The sequence below is a fragment of the Scyliorhinus torazame genome, chromosome 2 (genome assembly GCF_047496885.1).
Source record: "Scyliorhinus torazame isolate Kashiwa2021f chromosome 2, sScyTor2.1, whole genome shotgun sequence".
NCBI lineage: Eukaryota > Metazoa > Chordata > Chondrichthyes > Carcharhiniformes > Scyliorhinidae > Scyliorhinus > Scyliorhinus torazame.
Window position 1 is genome coordinate 62,933,307 of NC_092708.1, and position 19,696 is coordinate 62,953,002.

At 46.6% G+C, this 19,696-nt stretch overlaps 1 protein-coding gene across 1 annotated transcript in view; it reads left to right on the top strand.

The window, feature by feature from the left end:
* Positions 1 to 19,696, top strand: part of LOC140406652 (low-density lipoprotein receptor-related protein 1-like) — a 1,475,832-nt gene that overhangs the window by 1,381,310 nt on the left and 74,826 nt on the right. Inside the window, exons 73-75 of the mRNA XM_072494659.1 lie at positions 773 to 889; positions 1,021 to 1,197; positions 1,303 to 1,443. Of these exons, the coding sequence (XP_072350760.1) occupies positions 773 to 889; positions 1,021 to 1,197; positions 1,303 to 1,443 (435 nt within the window). The remainder of the gene's footprint in view (positions 1 to 772; positions 890 to 1,020; positions 1,198 to 1,302; positions 1,444 to 19,696) is intronic.

A 19,696-nucleotide genomic window follows, 5' to 3' on the forward strand; every position in this document is an offset into this window, starting at 1 on the left:
AATCAATTGATTTTGGTGCATTGCATACGCAAACTGTAAATCTTTCAACCCTTAATCTAACTTGAATATGTGAATCAATACGGATCATTCTAATCAAATATAAATTTTCTGGAAAAAATGTTACCCCTTTCAAACATAAACATTGAAATATCCACAGAAAGTCTCTTTTAACCATACATCTACTGCATATCTTCAGAATAAAAAGTATTAACAATTTTTAAAAATGTTTTTGTTAATCTCAGACAGAATAGAAGATAAATCCCGATAAAATTAAAAGCAAACCTTTGATAGCCTAACCATAAGAAAATGTCACTGAAAATATATGCATAAACAGAAACATTATAAGACAATTAGAATCATAATCATCGATTCACAGATCATAGAATTACTACAGTGCAGAAGGAGGCCATTTGGCCCATCAAGTCTGCGCTTACCCTCTGAAAGAGCTCCCTACCTAGCCTCCGCTCTCTCTCCATAACCTAATAACCCCACCTAACCTTTTGGACACTAAGGGAAATTTAGCATGGCCAATCCACCTAACCTGCACATCTTTGGACTATGGGAGGAAACCGGAGCACCCGGAGGAAACCCACGCAGACGGGGAGAACGTACAAACTCCACACAGATAGTGACCCAAGGCTGGAATTGAACGCAGGTCCCTGGCGCTGTGAGGCAGCAGTGCTAACCACTGTGCCACAGTGCGACTCCCTGTACCACCGTACCGCATTATCAAAATAATTTTTAAATGTCTACATTTCTTTCCTTTCTTTAGGACTGGCTCTTGATCATTTTAACCAACGTTTATATTGGGCAGACGCCAAGCTTTCAATTGTAGGCAGTGTACGCTTTGATGGCAGTAATCCTGTTGCTGTTGCCAGCATTAAACAAGGTGCACAAATTTCACTTTCTTAGTTCATTAATTTTTATGATTTCAAAGGAAAAAATAGACACTGATAATCAATTTAATTATGTCCTTTGCCGCGTTGGTAAATATTTAAGTATGAAATCTTTTTTTTTGAGGTCTCCTAAGTCCATTCAGCATTGATGTTTTTGAAGATTATATTTATGGAGTAACACACACCAACAGTCGCGTTTTTAAAGTCCACAAATTTGGACGGGTTAATCTCGAATACTTGGTATCAGGTCTCAATGATGCCTCAGCTACAGTGGTGTTCCATCAGTACAAACAACAAGACTGTGAGTAACAGCTTAACTTAACCAAACGGAGCGCGAGTTGAATGCATCACACTGCTCGGAATGATTGAGGCTGTTAGCAACATGCACTTTCTTTCTTTTCCATAGTACCAAATCCTTGCAGCAAAAGGAACTGTGACTGGCTTTGTTTGCTGAACCCTACCGGTGTAACGTGTTTGTGTCCAGATGGGAAGAACATGATTAATGGAACATGTGTTGATGTGGATTCTCCTACTGCACTACCTTACGGTGAGCACTTCTGTACTTCCCAATATTGATCTATTTGGGAAAAAATAACTCTCAAAATACCTTCCGAATATTCATGAATACATTTTCTGAAATTTAAGGCTTTAAACAATGGCGTGAAAATATGAAAAATAAAAATGAAATGAAAATTGCTTATTGTCACAAGTAGGCTTCAAATGAAGTTCCTGTGAAAAGCCCCTAGTCGCCACATTCCGGCACCTGTTCGGGGAGGCTGGTACGGGAATTGAACCGTGCTGCTGGCCTGCCTTGGTCTGCTTTAAAAGCCAGCTCCTTAGCCCCTATTCATGAAATATGAATATTGTAATTTTTTGTTCAACTTTTAGTATCATTTCTCTTTCCCTGCACCCCCCTCCCTTTTCCCTGGTCTCTGGTTTGTGCTGATCAGGGGAAGAAATACTAGTACAGAAATTAGAACATAGTGTCAACATCAGCCTCTCCCAGATTAGTTCCGATGCTGCTCGATGAATATTAAAACTGCCCCAAAATTTTTGTTTTTTATAAATTTAGTGATGGCACGGTGGCACAGTGGTTAGCACTGCTGCCTCACAGTGCCAGGGACCTGGGTTCAATTTAGGCCTTGGGTCACTCTGTGTGGAGTTTATACGTTCTCCCCTTGTTTGCGTGGATTCTCTCCGGGTGCTCCGACTTCCTCCCACAGTCCAAAGATGTGCGGGTTAGGAGGATTGACCATGGTAAAATTGGCCCTTTGTTTCCTGGAATGTGCGGGTTAGGTTCTGGAGTTATGCGATTAGGGCTGGGTGAATGGGTTAGTGGACATGGGGAAAGTGCTCTTTCGAAGGGTCAGTGCAGGCTCAATGGGCTTAATGGCCTCCTTTTGCACTGTGGGGGTTCTATGATTCTGGTGCAACCAATTATTTTTTTCATTTAAGGTGTAATTTGGCGTGGCCAATCTACCTACACTGCACATCTTGGAGTTCTGGGGGCGAGACCCAAGCAGACACGGGGAGAATGTGCAAACTCCACACGGACAGTGACCTGGGGCCGGAATCAAACCTGGGACCACAGTACCATGAGGCAGCAGTACTATCCACTGCGCCACCTAGCCGCCATGCATTACAGTTCCTCTGGATGCACTTCAGCGGACTGAAGTTAAAGTTCGATGAACGGCTCGTTTGACGGGGTGTTTCTCGGGGTCTGCAGTGCCGAGAAAGATCCTGCTATTCGACGGCATTTTACTGTTTTATTTGGCCTTGGGGAAATGAAATGAAAATCGCTTATTGTCACAAGTAGGCTTTAAATGAAGTTACTGTGAAAAGCCCCTAGTCGCCACATTCCGGCGCCTGTTCGGGGAGGCTGGTACGGGAGTTTCTCCGAAGCTGCACTTGGGAAAAGTTCCGAGCAGATTAGGCCAGCATTTTGTCTGGCAGCCCCGTTCTGCCCCCCTTTTAGTCCCATCCGTCAGGTGATCTTTATGACCCCCTCACACCCTAACCATGTGGAGACCGCCGAGAATCTCGCCCCCACCCCCCTCTACTTGTCAAGGCCCACCCCCAGATCCGACCCCTGGCACTGCAAACCTGGCATCCTGACAGTGCCAGCATGACACTCTGGCAGTGTCCCTGGCACCCTGACAGTGCCAGAGACGCACTTCATGGGTGCCAGGCTGGCAGTACCAGTTGCTCAGGTGCCAGACGGAGTGCCAGGGTGACTACCTGCCCTGTCCCTGTTTACACAGGGATCTCCAATGGCCTTTGAGACTCTCCCCCAGGTGCCATTATGACTGGTCAACGTTTGTTTGACCAAGACTAAATGGTGCCCAAGCGAGGTCTCCCAGGTGCGGCCAGTGAGTCCTGGACGCCAGGTGAATCCAGCGTCCGGATATTTAAATGAACAATTTGGCAAATTTGAAGATTTAGATCTGGAATTCGGCCAGTGAGGACGAGATCCACATCGCGCTGGGTGGAAAGAGTCGGGTGACTCGTGATCAGCCTGGTGCCCGGCGCTTGATAACATCACTGTTGTTGAATCACTTCTGCCATTAGCTTGATGCTACACTCAAACTAACATTAGAAAAGGAGACATCCATTATCCAGCGATCAATAGATCTTCATGGGCAACTTTCTTCAAGGGTTGCAGCAAGCACTCTAGCTTTGGAGCTGACTGCAAAATTCATGCCTCTATTTTTTCTTGTTCGTGTAAACCAATTGGCAAACTGTGGTCAGACACCCCACACTCTGAACCAAGTTACTGATACCACCCCAAAACAACTTCTGTGGGTTTCCCATCAAATCCTCCCCGATGCTTGTAACACTGTGAGTCAACTAACCTACTGGAACTCTGACTGTCATACAAGGGCTCCCAAACTCCTCTCTCAAAAAAAGACGCTTGGAATTTTCTTCCAAACAATGCTTTCTCTCGGACAACTTCACCAGGGATCCACATCCTGGATTTCAACCTCTCCTTTGAGTAATCCTCTGCCCTGGATCACCTCCTGCATCCAAGTTTTCACACAATCTCTCACAACTCAGCCATGCCAACAGTACACCACTGCTTCACAGACTGTATTAAGGGGTCACCAACCTTAGGATGACTACAGATGTTTGGCTTCTCAGTATCCAATGTCTCCAGGTTTACATCTCACAGCCCTGTCTTTAAATGGGAGCTACTCCCTCTCTGCTCCTGACTTCACTGAACAGAACTCATTTCCCCAGATTTCTTTAACTTCCTGGAACTCACATTCTCTGGTTCCTGGGACTTCCTGCTCTTTAGCTTTCTGAACTCACTTTCTGCCCCTGTGTTTTATCCTACCTGCACTGGCTGTCTGTGGAAAGCTTCTTGCCCATGGGTTACCTGGTTCCAAACTGAAAATTCAAATGTTTCTGCATTTAAGTGTGAACCTCTAGTTATTAAGCAACAGCTTCAGTTTTTATTTTACAACTACGATTGATTATATATCCCAAAACGTTAATTGCAATGCAGGCACAGTTTAGAGTGAAACTAAAACCGATAGACATGTTTAACACGAAGTTAAACTATTAACCTTTTATTACCATGCAAAACAGAAACACAAATTAAGCATGTACTTAAACTTATATCTCATTTCCAACCACACAGGACAAATATAAATTACTTGAGCTATCTCTCTTCCTAACTGTATGAATATTTTAAACAATATTTGGATGTTAAATGTTATTTCCTGGCTAAATATAATCATGGACTTTAGACAAACAAACACAAAAGTAGTTCCTCAAATCTGTTACCCCTTCCATTTTTACTCAAACTTTTATTGGATTGATTCAGGTTTTAAAATGGTGAAAATCATGACTCAGGCTGGTATCCCCCCCCGCCACCCCCACATGTTTTCCAGTGGCGGATGCGGTCATGCCATGGCCTGGTGGGATTATCCTGTCACACCTCAGTCTGCGACATGTTGTATGTGTCACCCGCCCCACCACCGGGGGTACCGCTGTGGCGGTGGTCAATTTCGGCGGAAGGTGAAGGTCCCTCTGGTTGGAAGGGTCGGAAAATCTAACATAAGAACATAAGAACATAAGAACTAGGAGCAGGAGTAGGCCATCTGGCCCCTCGAGCCTGCTCCGCCATTCAATGAGATCATGGCTGATCTTTTGTGGACTCAGCTCCACTTTCCGGCCCGAACACCATAACCCTTAATCCCTTTATTCTTCAAAAAACTATCTATCTTTATCTTAAAAACATTTAATGAAGGAGCCTCTACTGCTTCACTGGGCAAGGAATTCCATAGATTCACAACCCTTTGGGTGAAGAAGTTCCTCCTAAACTCAGTCCTAAATCTACATCCCCTTATTTTGAGGCTATGCCCCCTAGTTCTGCTTTCACCCGCCAGTGGAAACAACCTGCCCGCATCTATCCTATCTATTCCCTTCATAATCTTATATGTTTCTATAAGATCCCCCCTCATCCTTCTAAATTCCAACGAGTACAGTCCCAGTCTACTCAACCTCTCCTCGTAATCCAACCCCTTCAGCTCTGGGATTAACCTAGTGAATCTCCTCTGCACACCCTCCAGTGCCAGTACGTCCTTTCTCAAGTAAGGAGACCAAAACTGAACACAATACTCCAGGTGTGGCCTCACTAACACCTTATACAATTGCAGCATAACCTCCCTAGTCTTAAACTCCATCCCTCTAGCAATGAAGGACAAAATTCCATTTGCCTTCTTAATCACCTGTTGCACCTGAAAACCAACTTTCTGCGACTCATGCACTAGCACACCCAGATCTCTCTGCACAGCAGCATGTTTTAATTTTTTATCATTTAAATAATAATCCCTTTTGCCGTTATTCTTACCAAAATGGATAACCTCACATTTGTCAACATTGTATTCCATCTGCCAGACCCTAGCCCATTCACTTAGCCTGTCCAAATCCCTCTGCAGACTTCCAGTATCCTCTGCACTTTTTGCTTTACCACTTATCTTAGTGTCGTCTGCAAACTTGGACACATTGCCCTTGGTCCCCAACTCCAAATCATCTATGTAAATTGTGAACAGTTGTGGGCCCAACACTGATCCCTGAGGGACACCACTAGCTACTGATTGCCAACCAGAGAAACACCCATTAATCCCCACTCTTTGCTTTCTATTAATTAACCAATCCTCTATCCATGCTCCTACTTTCCCCTTAATGCCATGCATCTTTATCTTATGCAACAACCTTTTGTGTGGCACCTTGTCAAAGGCTTTCTGGAAATCCAGATATACCACATCCATTGGCTCCCCGTTATCTACCGCACTGTTAATGTCCTCAAAAAATTCCACTAAATTAGTTAGGCACGACCTGCCCTTTATGAACCCATGCTGCGTCTGTCCAATGGGACAATTTCCATCCAGATGCCTCGCTATTTCTTCCTTGATGATAGATTCCAGCATCTTCCCCACTACCGAAGTTAAGCTCACTGGCCTATAATTACCCACTTTCTGCCTACCTCCTTTTTTAAACAGTGGTGTCACGTTTGCTAATTTCCAATCCGCCGGGACCACCCCAGAGTCTAGTGAATTTTGGTAAATTATCACTAGTGCATTTGCAATTTCCCTAGCCATCTCTTTTAGCACTCTGGGATGCATTCCATCAGGGCCAGGAGACTTGTCTACCTTTAGCCCCATTAGCTTGCCCATCACTACCTCCTTGGTGATATCAATCCTCTCAAGGTCCTCACCTGTCATAGCCTCATTTCCATCAGTCACTGGCATGTTATTTGTGTCTTCCACTGTGAAGACCGACCCAAAAAGCCTGTTCAGTTCCTCAGCCATTTCCTCATCTCCCATTATTAAATCTCCCTTCTCATCCTCTAAAGGACCAATATTTACCTTAGCCACTCTTTTTTGTTTTATGTATTTGTAGAAACTTTTACTATCTGTTTTTATATTCTGAGCAAGTTTACTCTCATAATCTATCTTACTCTTCTTTATAGCTTTTTTAGTAGCTTTCTGTTGCCCCCTAAAGATTTCCCAGTCCTCTAGTCTCCCACTGATCTTTGCTACTTTGTATGTTTTTTCCTTCAATTTGATACTCTCCCTTATTTCCTTAGATATCCACGGTCGATTTTCCCTCTTTTTACCGTCCTTCCTTTTTGTTGGTATAAACCTTTGCTGGGCACTGTGAAAAATCACTTGGAAGGTTCTCCACTGTTCCTCAACTGTTACACCATAAAGTCTTTGCTCCCAGTCTACCTTAGCTAGTTCTTCTCTCACTACTTGATTTTTTTTTTACTTGGACTGCGATTCCAGAGTGAGAGCATGAATTCCACAACCAAATGCAGAGGTTCAAAACACATTTAAAAAGTTTGCATAAATTGTTCAATCAAGGGAACAAACCACTTTGTACTCCAGCTCAGAAGATTCAGTATACACATGAATGATAGAACAAAAGCTAATCTAACATTTGGCACAGTTCCTGCTATCTAACCTTATATTCAGTGACAGGGAAATTAATTGCTGAATTAGAATTGGATAAATGCAGACACATTTATTATTTTAAAGTCGACCCTTAGATGTTCGCAAGTCAGAATAATTGGCCCACAACTAAAACTTACACTAATTTTTGACCCTCTTAGTTAATTTTAGCATTGATATTTATTTTAACAGAGCTGCTCTGGTCAGCACCAATAAATGAAAAGAATATTAAAGAAAGACTCTACATTTATCTCATACCTTTAATGGCCTCAGGATGTCCCAAAGTGCTTCACAGCTAAAAACATGAAGCCTTTGAACTGTAGTCACTGTTTTAATGTGGAGAAATGTGACAGCCAAGTTGCTCACTGCAACTGTCCCTCAACAGCAATCATGTCAATGGCCAGGAACGAAAAGGAAAATTAGACTGTCCATTGCTTCACTGTCACTGGATCAAAATCCTAAAAGCACTATGCGTGTATCTAAACCACATGGACTGCAGTAGTTGAAGAAAGCTGCTCCCCACCACCTTCTCAGCATCAATAAATGCTGGCCTAGACAATGACACCTACATTTAATTAATTAATTTTTAACAAAACCCACCATCCTGATTTTACACTTGCATGGAAAGTTAACAATGACCTCCACATTTGTAACCACAGAGTATTTCTTTAAGTTGCTTTGTAATTTTTGGAGCCCGTGATTAGTGTTAATAGGGTAGGTCTGCAACAATGAATAGCGGTTCTAAAACTAGATGACAGGATGAGATCTTATCATTGGTTTTAGATGGATTTAGGAAAGAGAGTGAGCCAAACAGTCTGCAAACATGTATGGCTGTTCTATGATTCAACAAATGTATCTGCATTCATGCTGTTCAGGTTCAGAAATTATTTTCAAACTCACTGAATAGAAAATTAGACAGCAGAAACGGTGCCAAATGTTTGAATAGCTTATTGTATCTTTAATGAAAGTGCGCGCAGGATTTTTTGATCCAAAGAACAAAGTGGTTTGCTTCCTTGATTGATTAATTTCTGTGAACATTTTACACGTGTTTGTACCTCTGTAGAAAGAATTGGGATTTTATGAAACATGTGGGCGCGAATTCTGCCGAGCTGCACGGTTAGAGAATTGTACATTTAAATATTCATATCAATTGTGCACAAGAATGTAACATTATTAAGTTCATCTGAAAACTGCACTTCGTGAGAGGTTGAAATCTGCAGTTTGACTAAGTTCAGCAGTTCCTATTGAATTCTGGTATGAGCAAAGAACTCGCAAATGTATCTATGTTTTCTTGATCAGCAAGTCTGAAGACTCTGCTGTTTGCTTCTTCGCATGACAATACATTTTCAATATTTACTACGCAGCACATCTTTATCATGATATTTCAAGACCTCAAAAAACTCATAAAAGCACTAAGATAGAGTGGGACAATAATTAATTAGAGTCAAAGAGTAATAGAGGTCTACAGTACAGAAAAGGCCCTTCACACCAGCATGTCTGCGCCGGTCAAAAATAACCACCTAACTATTCTAATCCCGTTTTCCAGCACTTGGCCCATAGCCTTGTATGCCTTGGCATTGCAGTGCACATCAAATAATTCTTAAATTTTATGAGGGAATTTTATGAGGGTCTCTAACTCCACCACCCTTTCAGGCAGCACGTTCCAGACTCCCACAACCCTCTGGGTGCAAATGTTTTTCCTCATATCCCTTTAAAACTTCCTACCCCTTACCTTAAATCTGTACACCTGGTCATTATTCCGTCCATGAAGGGGGATTGTTTTTTCCTGTCCACTCTATATATGCCGTCATAATTTTATATATCTCAAAATAAGACCCTAAGACACAGGAGCAGAATTAGGCCATTCGGCCCATTTCTTATCCTGATTCCCCTGCCTTTGCCCCATAATCCCTGATCCCCTTATTAATCAAGAACCTATCGATCTCTGTCTTAAAGACACTCAGTGATTTGGGCTCCACAGCCTTCTGCGGTAAAGAGTTCCACAGATTCCCCACCCTCTGACTGAAGATTCTCCTCCTCATCTCTGTTTTAAAGTATCGTCCTTTTAGTCTGAGATTGTGTCCTCTGGTTCTAGGTTTTCCTACTAGTGGAAACATCCTCTCCACGTCCACTCTATCCAGGCCTCGCAGTATCCTGGTAAGTTTCAATAAGATCCCGCCTCATCCTTCTAACCTCCGAGTGCAGACCCAGAGTCCTCAACCCCATGATTTCTGGTTCATCAAAGAATGACTTAAGCGGCCGCGAATCCAACTGATATACATTTGTGATCACCTCATTTGTGAAATACTCATTGGGCTCGAACTTAAACTCCAGAGTGAAGCTCCACGGTTTCTTATGCTCTGTCCATTTAACATTTACATCTTGTTGATGCTTTAATACGGGCTTGTCATGCTCCTGCATCATGCCGCTGAGCACATGCACGTTCTTGAAGACTATTAACCAGAATTGCAGAATGCCCGCTGGCTGTTCCGTCTCCTCGTCTGATTTGTTGTCCTCCGCCTGGATTTCTTCTCAATCCTCATAATCCATGCACACTCTAATATCTTGTAGGGATCTGTAGCATTCAGCTGGCCAGCCGTCTTCGCCCAACTAAGTTCAGGGATTCACATGAGTCCGCTCCTATGATGGACTCAATATCCATGTCCATGTCCACGATATAAAACAGTAACATATTCCTCATGTCTTCCACGGAGAGCACACGTTCACAGGCACTAAAAGTCTCCAACTCTTTTGTTCTGTATGACACCGGCACCCCCGGATGATCAGCAACTTTCAGCTGCACGTTCAGCTTGTGCATCGCAGACCGACTGAGGAGGTTGGCTCTTGTTTTGGGGTCAAAGTCGCATTGTAATAGTGAGTTATTCAGTAACACCATCGACTTCTATCTGGTTTTGATGGTTTCCGGAGAGTTCTTACTAACTTTGGTCTTTTTTGGAATTAATAATAGTAATCTTTATTAGTGTCACAAATAGGCTTACATTAACACTTCACTGAAGTTACTGTGAAAATCCCCTAGTCACCACATTCCAGCGCGTGTTCGAGTATACAGAGGGAGAATTCAGAATGTCCAATTCACCTGACAAGCACGTATTTCAGGATTTGTGGGAGGAAACCGGAGCATCCGGAGGAAACCCACGCAGACACAGGGAGAACATGCAGACTCCACACAGACAGTGACCCAAGCCGGAATTGAACCTGGTGCTGTGAAGCAACAGTGCCAACCACTGTGCTACCGTGCCGTCCGTTCATCATTTTAGTTCAGACTCTTCTGGTCCGTGGTTGCAATGAGATCGATGAAGAACTGTTCCTCGGAATTTATCTCATCAACTACATTTACTGATCTTATATTGTCCATTGAAGGACGCGCAAAACATTGTTTTGCAAAATGACCAACATGTCCGCACCTGGAACAAACTTTTCCAACGGACGGACATTGCCGTGGGCCATGCCGAGTGCCACACTTTGGGCACAAGGTGGCGGTGACAGGTGAATTTTCTGATCATTAAACTACCATCTTGGGGAAAGCCAGGACGATAGTCATCCTCTGCCCTCTAATGCGACTTATAGAATTGAATGGAAAGTACTCTGGGGAAAGTAACTTGTAAAAATGAGTCCCTCCGAGACCCACAACGTGGTACTGCAGAGGGAAAGGTAGGCTTATGAGGGAACAATTTCCAGCAGCACAAGAATAGTGATGCAAATCAGGATGGTAGGATGTCGCCCGAGGTTCTCCCCTCACCATGAACACCAGTTTTCACATTTGTGCCCTCAGTCTCAGCATGTCGAACAAACGTTTCAAAAATGGCCACTACACTGATATATAAGCTGGTTAATAATTGTTATGGACACGAGGGCGAGGCAAATTGAATTACTGTTACTGGTACTTAAGCAAGGAGTCAGGAGGGCTGGAAGGGGTCATGAAAAGTCATTGGCAAATAGGGTTAAGGAAAATCCCAAGGCTTTTTACACGTACATAAAAAGCAAGAGGGTAGCCAGGGAAAGGGTTGGCCCACTGAAGGATAGGCAAGGGAATCTATGTGTGGAGCCAGAGGAAATGGGCGAGGTACTAAATGAATACTTTGCATCAGTATTCACCAAAGAGAAGGAATTGGTAGATGTTGAGTCTGGAGAAGGGGGTGTAGATAGCCTGGGTCACATTGTGATCCAAAAAGACGAGGTGTTGGGTGTCTTAAAAAATATTAAGGTAGATAAGTCCCCAGGGCCTGATGGGATCTACCCCAGAATACTGAAGGAGGCTGGAGAGGAAATTGCTGAGGCCTTGACAGAAATCTTTGGATCCTCGCTGTCTTCGGGGGATGTCCCGGAGGACTGGAGAATAGCCAATGTTGTTCCTCTGTTTAAGAAGGGTAGCAAGGATAATCCCGGGAACTACAGGCCGGTGAGCCTTACTTCAGTGGTAGGGAAATTACTGGAGAGAATTCTTCGAGACAGGATCTACTCCCATTTGGAAGCAAATGGATGTATTAGTGAGAAGCAGCACGGTTTTGTGAAGGGGAGGTCGTGTCTCACTAACTTGATAGAGTTTTTCGAGGAGGTCACTAAGATGATTGATGCAGGTAGGGCAGTAGATGTTGTCTATATGGACTTCAGTAAGGCCTTTGACAAGGTCCCTCATGGTAGACTAGTACAAAAGGTGAAGTCACACGGGATCAGGGGTGAACTGGCAAGGTGGATACAGAACTGGCTAGGCCATAGAAGGCAGAGGGTAGCAATGGAGGGATGCTTTTCTAATTGGAGGGCTGTGACCAGTGGTGTTCCACAGGGATCAGTGTTGGGACCTTTGCTGTTTGTAGTATATATAAATGATTTGGAGGAAAATGTAACTGGTCTGATTAGTAAGTTTGCAGACGACACAAAGGTTGGTGGAATTGCGGATAGCGATGAGGACTGTCAGAGGATACAGCAGGATTTAGATTGTCTGGAGACTTGGGCGGAGAGATGGCAGATGGAGTTTAATCCGGACAAATGTGAGGTAATGCATTTTGGAAGGGCTAATGCAGGTAGGGAATATACAGTGAATGGTAGAACCCTCAAGAGTATTGAAAGTCAAAGAGATCTAGGAGTACAGGTCCACAGGTCATTGAAAGGGGCAACACAGGTGGAGAAGGTAGTCAAGAAGGCATACGGCATGCTTGCCTTCATTGGCCGGGGCATTGAGTATAAGAATTGGCAAGACATGTTGCAGCTGTATAGAACCTTAGTTAGGCCACACTTGGAGTATAGTGTTCAATTCTGGTCGCCACACTACCAGAAGGATGTGGAGGCTTTAGAGAGGGTGCAGAAGAGATTTACCAGAATGTTGCCTGGTATGGAGGGCATAAGCTATGAGGAGCGATTGAATAAACTCGGTTTGTTCTCACTGGAACGAAGGAGGTTGAGGGGCGACCTGATAGAGGTATACAAAATTATGAGGGGCATAGACAGAGTGGATAGTCAGAGGCTTTTCCCCAGGGTAGAGGGGTCAATTACTAGGGGGCATAGGTTTAAGGTGAGAGGGGCAAGGTTTAGAGTAGATGTACGAGGCAAGTTTTTTACGCAGAGGGTAGTGGGTGCCTGGAACTCACTACCGGAGGAGGTAGTGGAAGCAGGGACGATAGGGACATTTAAGGGGCATCTTGACAAATATATGAATAGGATGGGAATAGAAGGATACGGACCCAGGAAGTGTAGAAGATTGTAGTTTAGTCGGGCAGTATGGTCGGCACGGGCTTGGAGGGCCGAAGGGCCTGTTCCTGTGCTGTACATTTCTTTGTTCTTTGTTCTTTGTTCTTTTGTTTCCCTCTTTTGCCCGTGACTGCGCTAGTTTTAATTTAATTTGTTTCCTTTCGTTACATTTCCCTTGTTAAAATTTGCTGTAGTGTATTTCCCAAGCCTGGTTTATGTGGTTGACCTACAGCACATACTCCTACCTGAGGGTGCCCAGAAGGCCCTTCAGGAACTCCATGGGATGGAGAGGTAGCTGGAGCGAGCTTCAGGACTCATCTGGCTCCGTCAATCCTGGCTGCCCACCCCCCATTACCTGCACCATGATGTGGACACCGTCAATGATGGTCATCTCTGAATGTCAATATTTTATGTCAGTATCCACGAGGAGAATACTGAGATACAGACTACTAGACTAGAAGGGCTTGAGGTTCATAAGGAGGAGGTGTTAGCAATTCTGGAAAGTGTGAAAATAGATAAGTCCCCTGGGCCGGATGGGATTTATCCTAGGATTCTCTGGGAATCTAGGGAGGAGATTGCTGAGCCTTTGGCTTTGATCTTTAAGTCATCTTTGTCTACAGGAATAGTGCCAGAAGACTGGAGGATAGCAAATGTTGTCCCCTTGTTCAAGAAGAGGAGTAGAGACAACCCTGGTAACCATAGACCAGTGAGCCTTACTTCTGTTGTGGCCAAAATCTTGGAAAGGTTTATAAGAGATAGGATGTATAATCATCTGGAAAGGAATAATTTGATTAGAGATAGTCAACACGGTTTTGTGAAGGGTAGGCCGTGCCTCACAAACCTTATTGAGTTCTTTGAGAAGGTGACCAAACAGGTGGATGAGGGTAAAGCAGTTGATGTGGTGTATATGGATTTCAGTAAAGCGTTTGATAAGGTTCCCCATGGTAGGCTACTGCAGAAAATACGGAGGCATGGGATTCAGCGTGATTTAGCAGATTGGATCAGAAATTGGCTAGCTGAAGAAGACAAAGGGTGGTAGTTGATGGAAAATGTTCAGACTGGAATCCAGTTACTAGTGGTGTACCATAAGGATCTGTTTTGGGGCCACTGCTGTTTGTCATTTTTATAAATGACATGGAGGAGGGCGTAGAAGGATGGGTGAGTAAATTTGCAGATGACACTAAAGTTGGTGGAGTTGTGGACAGTGCAAAAGGATGTTACAAGTTACAGAGGGACATAGATAAGCTGCAGCGCTGGGCTGAGAGGTGGCAAATGGAGGTTAATGCTGAAAAGTGTGAAGTGATTCATTTTGGAAGGAATAACAGGAAGACAGAGTACTGGGCTAATGGTAAGATTCTTGGCAGTGTGGATGAGCAGAGAGATCTCGGTGCCCATGTACATAGATCCCTGAAAGTTGCCACCCAGGTTGAGAGGGTTGTTAAGAAGGCGTACGGTGTGTTAGCTTTTATTGGTAGAGGGATTGAGTTTCGGAGCCATGAGGTCACGTTGCAGCTGTACAAAACTCTGGTGCGGCCGCATTTGGAGTATTGCGTGCAATTCTGGTCGCCGCATTATAGGAAGGATGTGGAAGCATTGGAACGGGTGCAGAGGAGATTTACCAGAATGTTGCCTGGTATGGAGGGAATATCTTATGAGGAAAAGCTGAGGGACTTGAGGCTATTTTCGTTAGAGAGAAGAAGGTTAAGAGGTGACTTAATTAAGGCATACAAGATGATCAGATGATTGGATAGGGTGGACAGTGAGAGCCTTCTTCCTCGGATGGTGATGTCTAGCACGAGGGGACATAGCTTTAAACTGAGGGAAGATAGATATAAAACAGATGTCAGAGGTAGGTTCTTTACTCAGAGAGTAGTAAGGGTGCGGAATGCCCTGCCTGCAACAGTAGTGGACTCGCCAACCCTAAGGGCATTCAAATGGTCATTGGATAGACATATGGACGATAAGGGAATAGTGTAGATGGGCTTTAGAGTGGTTTCACAGGTCGGCGCAACATCGAGGGCCAAAGGGCCTGTACTGCGCTGTAATGTTCTATGTGGCACCCTCTGGAGTGCCTCGGCAGTGTCCACATGTGTCTGGGACACATCCCTCATCAACTGGGGCTTGAAGCTGAGGCCCTCAGACATGGTTGTTAGAGACTGATCCATGTCTTGGACACCACCACTCAAGACGTGAACGTCATGCTCCAGTTTTTCCACTACGGTTGCCACCCTAGCAGTGTTGGCCGAGGTGCCATGCATTGCCAGCACCACCGCCTGCGCCTGACGAATTTGGGATTCCTCCAATCAGCCTTGCAGTCGCTGGACTGTCACTGTCACACCTCCTGAATCTTACAGCCAGACAACATCTGTGGAGAGAGGAAGTCCGGGTTAATGTTTTAGGTTGGTGATGTCTCATCAGACGGTGTTCTGACAATAGGCCATCGCACTAAAACCTTAATGTTATCTTCCTCTCTCCATGTACTGCCTGATTTGGTCAGTCTCCCAGTAGGTTCTGCTTTTTATAATAATCTTTATTAGTGTCACAAGTAGGCTTACATTAACACTGCAACGAAGTTAGTGTGAAAATCCCCCAGTCGCCGCACTACAGCACCTGTTCGGGTACACAGAGGAAGAATTCAGAATGTCCAATTCACCTAACAAGCAAGTCTTTCGGGACTTTTGGGAGGAAACTGGAGCGTCCGGAGGAAACCCACGCAGACACGGGGAGAATGACCCAAGCCAGGAATCAAACCCAGGTCCCTGGCGCTGTGAAGCAACAGGAGTACTATTGAAATTTTAGCTCATGTTTCCAGCGTCTAAATTTTTTTTTTACCTTTTGGTGCAATTGGAGTGTTGTCAAATCAATTGCATTGTTCCGATGTCAGAGCTTACTGGTCATCACAATCTCAATGAATCTGGGCAGTTGGCAAAAGTCTAAATAATATTGCTTTAACAATCCAAGGACAAATGTGATGTGTTTGGGAGAGATGGCATTGATAACTCACTTCAACTTCACTTTTATGATTTATTTTGTCATTTTAATCACTTTGTGTCACTGCCTGGTAACATATTCTATCTCCGTGTTATTCTATATGTATCACACCAATGGAAATTAAAAGTGTATTTCTACAGGTGTGTAGATACCTGAGCGACATTCAAATTTTACTCTCCCCTCCCCCCCCCCCCCCCCCCCCACAAGTGCCTTTGCGTCTAGTCCAAATTTGTGGAAACGCGTGCTAAAAGCGCCATGACGAGGTCACCCAGGCACAGGCATTCAATCCCACACCTTGGCTAACTGCGCACTTGAATATGCAAATCTGGCTTCCAGTTGCGGCTATGCGGAGCTAAGTCGCACATTCGGCGGCTCCTGCAAAAACTGACTTTTGGGCTCTTTTCAGGGCCCCCAACGGCACTTTTTCAACGTTTCCCGGTGTGGGAAGGAGATTATGACAGCTCCCCGATAGTATATGGCTTCTACTAGGAGCGGGGCGACTAAAAAGGTGGTGGTGGACCCGAAGAAGGTGCGAGGGAAGAAGAACAAAATGGCGGCGGGTGGAGACCAGGCAGCGTGGATGCAGTGGGCGGAGGAGCAGCAGGAGGGTATCCAGTGCTGCCTCAGAGAGATTAAAACGGACCTGCTAGAGACATTGAAGGCTTCTGTTGATAAGCTGCTGGAGACAGAGACGGCCCAGGGGGTGGCGATCCGCGAGGCTCGACAAAAGATCTCCGACAATGAGGACGAGACCTTAGGCCTGGCTGTAAAGGTGGAGGCGCACGAGGCGCTCCACAAGAAATGTCAGGAGAGGTTCGAGGAGATGGAGAATTGGTCGAGGCGGAAGAATCTGCGGATTCTGGGCCTCCCGGAGGGGCTGGAGGGGCCGGACGTGGGGGCCTATGTGGTCACCATGTTGAACTCGCTGATGGGAGCGGGGTCCTTCCAGGGGCCCCTGGAGCTGGAAGGGGCCCATAGAGTGCTGGCGAGGAGGCCCAAGGCTAACGAGCCTCCGCGGGCGGTGCTGGTGAGGTTCCATCGGTTCGTCGATCGGGAGTGTGTGTTCAGGTGGGCCAAGAAGGAAAGGAGCAGCAGGTGGGAGAACACGGAGGTTCGAATATACCAGGACTGCAGTGCAGCGGTGGCGAAGAGGAGGGCCGGGTACAATCGAGCGAAGGCACAGGAAGGCGGTGAAGTTTGGCATGTTGCAGCCGGCGCGACAGTGGGTCACCTACAAGGACCGGCACCATTATTTTGAGTCTCCGGAGGAGGCGTGAGCCTTTGTTCAGGCCGAGACGTTGGACACAGATTGAGGGTCGGGATGGGCGTTTGGGGACTGCGGTTGATATGTTAATTTTTAATTTTGGGGGGGGGACGAGGGGCCTTTGCTTTACTCCAAGGCAGGCCAGCAGCACGGTTCAATTCCCGTACCAGCCTTCCTGAACAGGCGCCGGAATGTGGCGGCTAGGGGTTTTTCACAGTAACTTAATTTGAAGCCTACTTGTGACAATAAGCGATTTCCATTTCCGTTCCATTTCCTGGTTTCTTTTTCTCTGTGTTTTTTTCTTTTGGGTCGGTGGGGGTGGTTGGGGCGAGTTGGGCACTGTTTTGGTTGGGTTGGTCAGGGGGGCTCTTGGAGGGGGGTAGGTAAACGGAACAGGGGTGGTGGCCGGCGGTGAGATGGGGCCCCGCGGGGGAGGGGGAGGCCCGAGTCGGGGGTGAGGGGACTGGATCCCAGACTTGGAAGTGGGGGGCCTGATAATGGGGGGAGACTTTAACACGGTGCTGTATCCGGCACTGGATCGCTGCAGGTCTAGGACGGGTAGGAAGCCAGCGGCGGCTAGAGTGCTGAGGGGGTTTATGGACCATTGGGAGGGGTGGATCCTTGGAGATTTGCAAGGCCGGGGGCTAGGGAATTTTCATTCTTCTCACATGTCCATAAGGCTTATTCCCGAATTGACTTTTTCATTTTGAGTAGGGCGATGATAGCGAGAGTAGAGGATACTGAGTATTCGGCAATAGCCATTTTGGACCACGCCCCGCATTGGGTGGACTTGGAGATGGGGGAGGAGAGGGACCAGCGCCCGTTGTGGCGCTTGGAGGTGGGGCTGTTGGCGGACGAGGAGGTGAGCGAGCGGGTCCGAGGAAGTATAGAGAGGTACTTGGAGACCAGCGACAACAGGGAGTGGGGATGCTATGGGAGGCGCTGAAGGCGGTGGTGAGGGGAGAGCTGATCTCCATTAGGGCCCACAAGGAGCGGAGGGAGCGGGGGGAGAGGGAGAGGCTGGTGGGGGAGTTGGTGAGGGTAGACAGGAGGTATGCGGAGGTGCCCGAGGAAGGATTGTTGAGGAAGAGGCGCAGCCTCCAGGCCGAATTCGACCTGGTGACCACCAAGAAGGCGGAGGTGCAGTGGAGGAAGGCCCAGGGGGCGATTTACGAGTATGGGGAAAAGGCAAGCCGGATGCTGGCGCATCAGCTTCGGAAGCGGGACGCAGCTAGGGAGATCAGGGGAGTTAAGGATAGGGGAGGGAGTGTGGTGCGGAGTGGGGTTGGCATCAATGGGGTCTTCAGGGACTTTTACGAGGAATTGTACCGATCGGAGCCCCCATGGGAGGAGGGAGGGATGGGCCGCTTCCTGGACCAATTGAGGTTTCCAATGGTGGAAGAGGGACTGGTGGTGGGATTGGGGGCCCTGATTGGGCTGGAGGAGCTGACCAAAGGGATAGGAAACATGCAGGCGGGGAAGGCACCGGGGCCGGACGGTTTCCCGGTCGAATTTTATAAAAAATATATGGACCTGTTGGGCCCATTGCTAGTCAGGACATTCAATGAGGCAAGGGAGTGGGGGGGCTTTGCCCCCGACAATGTCCCGGGCACTGATCTCCTTGATCCTGAAGCGGGACAAGGATCCCCTGCAGTGTGGGTCTTACAGACCAATTTCGTTGCTAAATGTAGATGCCAAGGTGCTGGCGAAGGTCTTAGCCACGAGAATTGAGGATTGTGTGCCGCAGATCATCCATGAAGACCAGACGGGGTTTGTGAAGGGGAGGCAATTGAACGCGAATGTGCGGAGGCTTTTGAACGTTATCATGATGCCGGCGAGGGAGGGGGAGGCGGAGATAGTGGTGGGGATGGACGCTGAGAAAGCCTTCGATAGGGTAGAGTGGGGGTACCTGTGGGAGGTGCTGAAGAGGTTCGGGTTTGGGGGGGGTTTGTCAGGTCGGTTAGGCTGTTGTATGAGGTCCCGATGGCGAGTGTGGCCACAAACAGGAGGAGGTCCGAGTACTTTCGGTTGCACCGAGGGACGAGGCAGGGGTGTCCCCTGTCCCCCCTGCTCTTCGCACTGGCGATTGAACCCCTGGCTATGGCACTGAGGGAGTCAAGGAACTGGAGGGGGTTGGTGCGGGGTGGGGAGGAGCATAAGGTGTCGCTCTATGCGGAAGACCTGCTGCTATATGTGGCGGACCCGGTGGGAGGAATGCCGGAGGTAATGAGGATTCTTCGGAAATTCGGGGACTTTTCGGGGTACAAGCTCAACATGGGGAAGAGCGAGCTGTTCGTGGTTCACCCAGGGGACCAGGAGAGGGGGATTGGCGAGCTCCCACTAAAAAGGGTGGAGCGGAGCTTCAGGTATTTGGGGGTCCA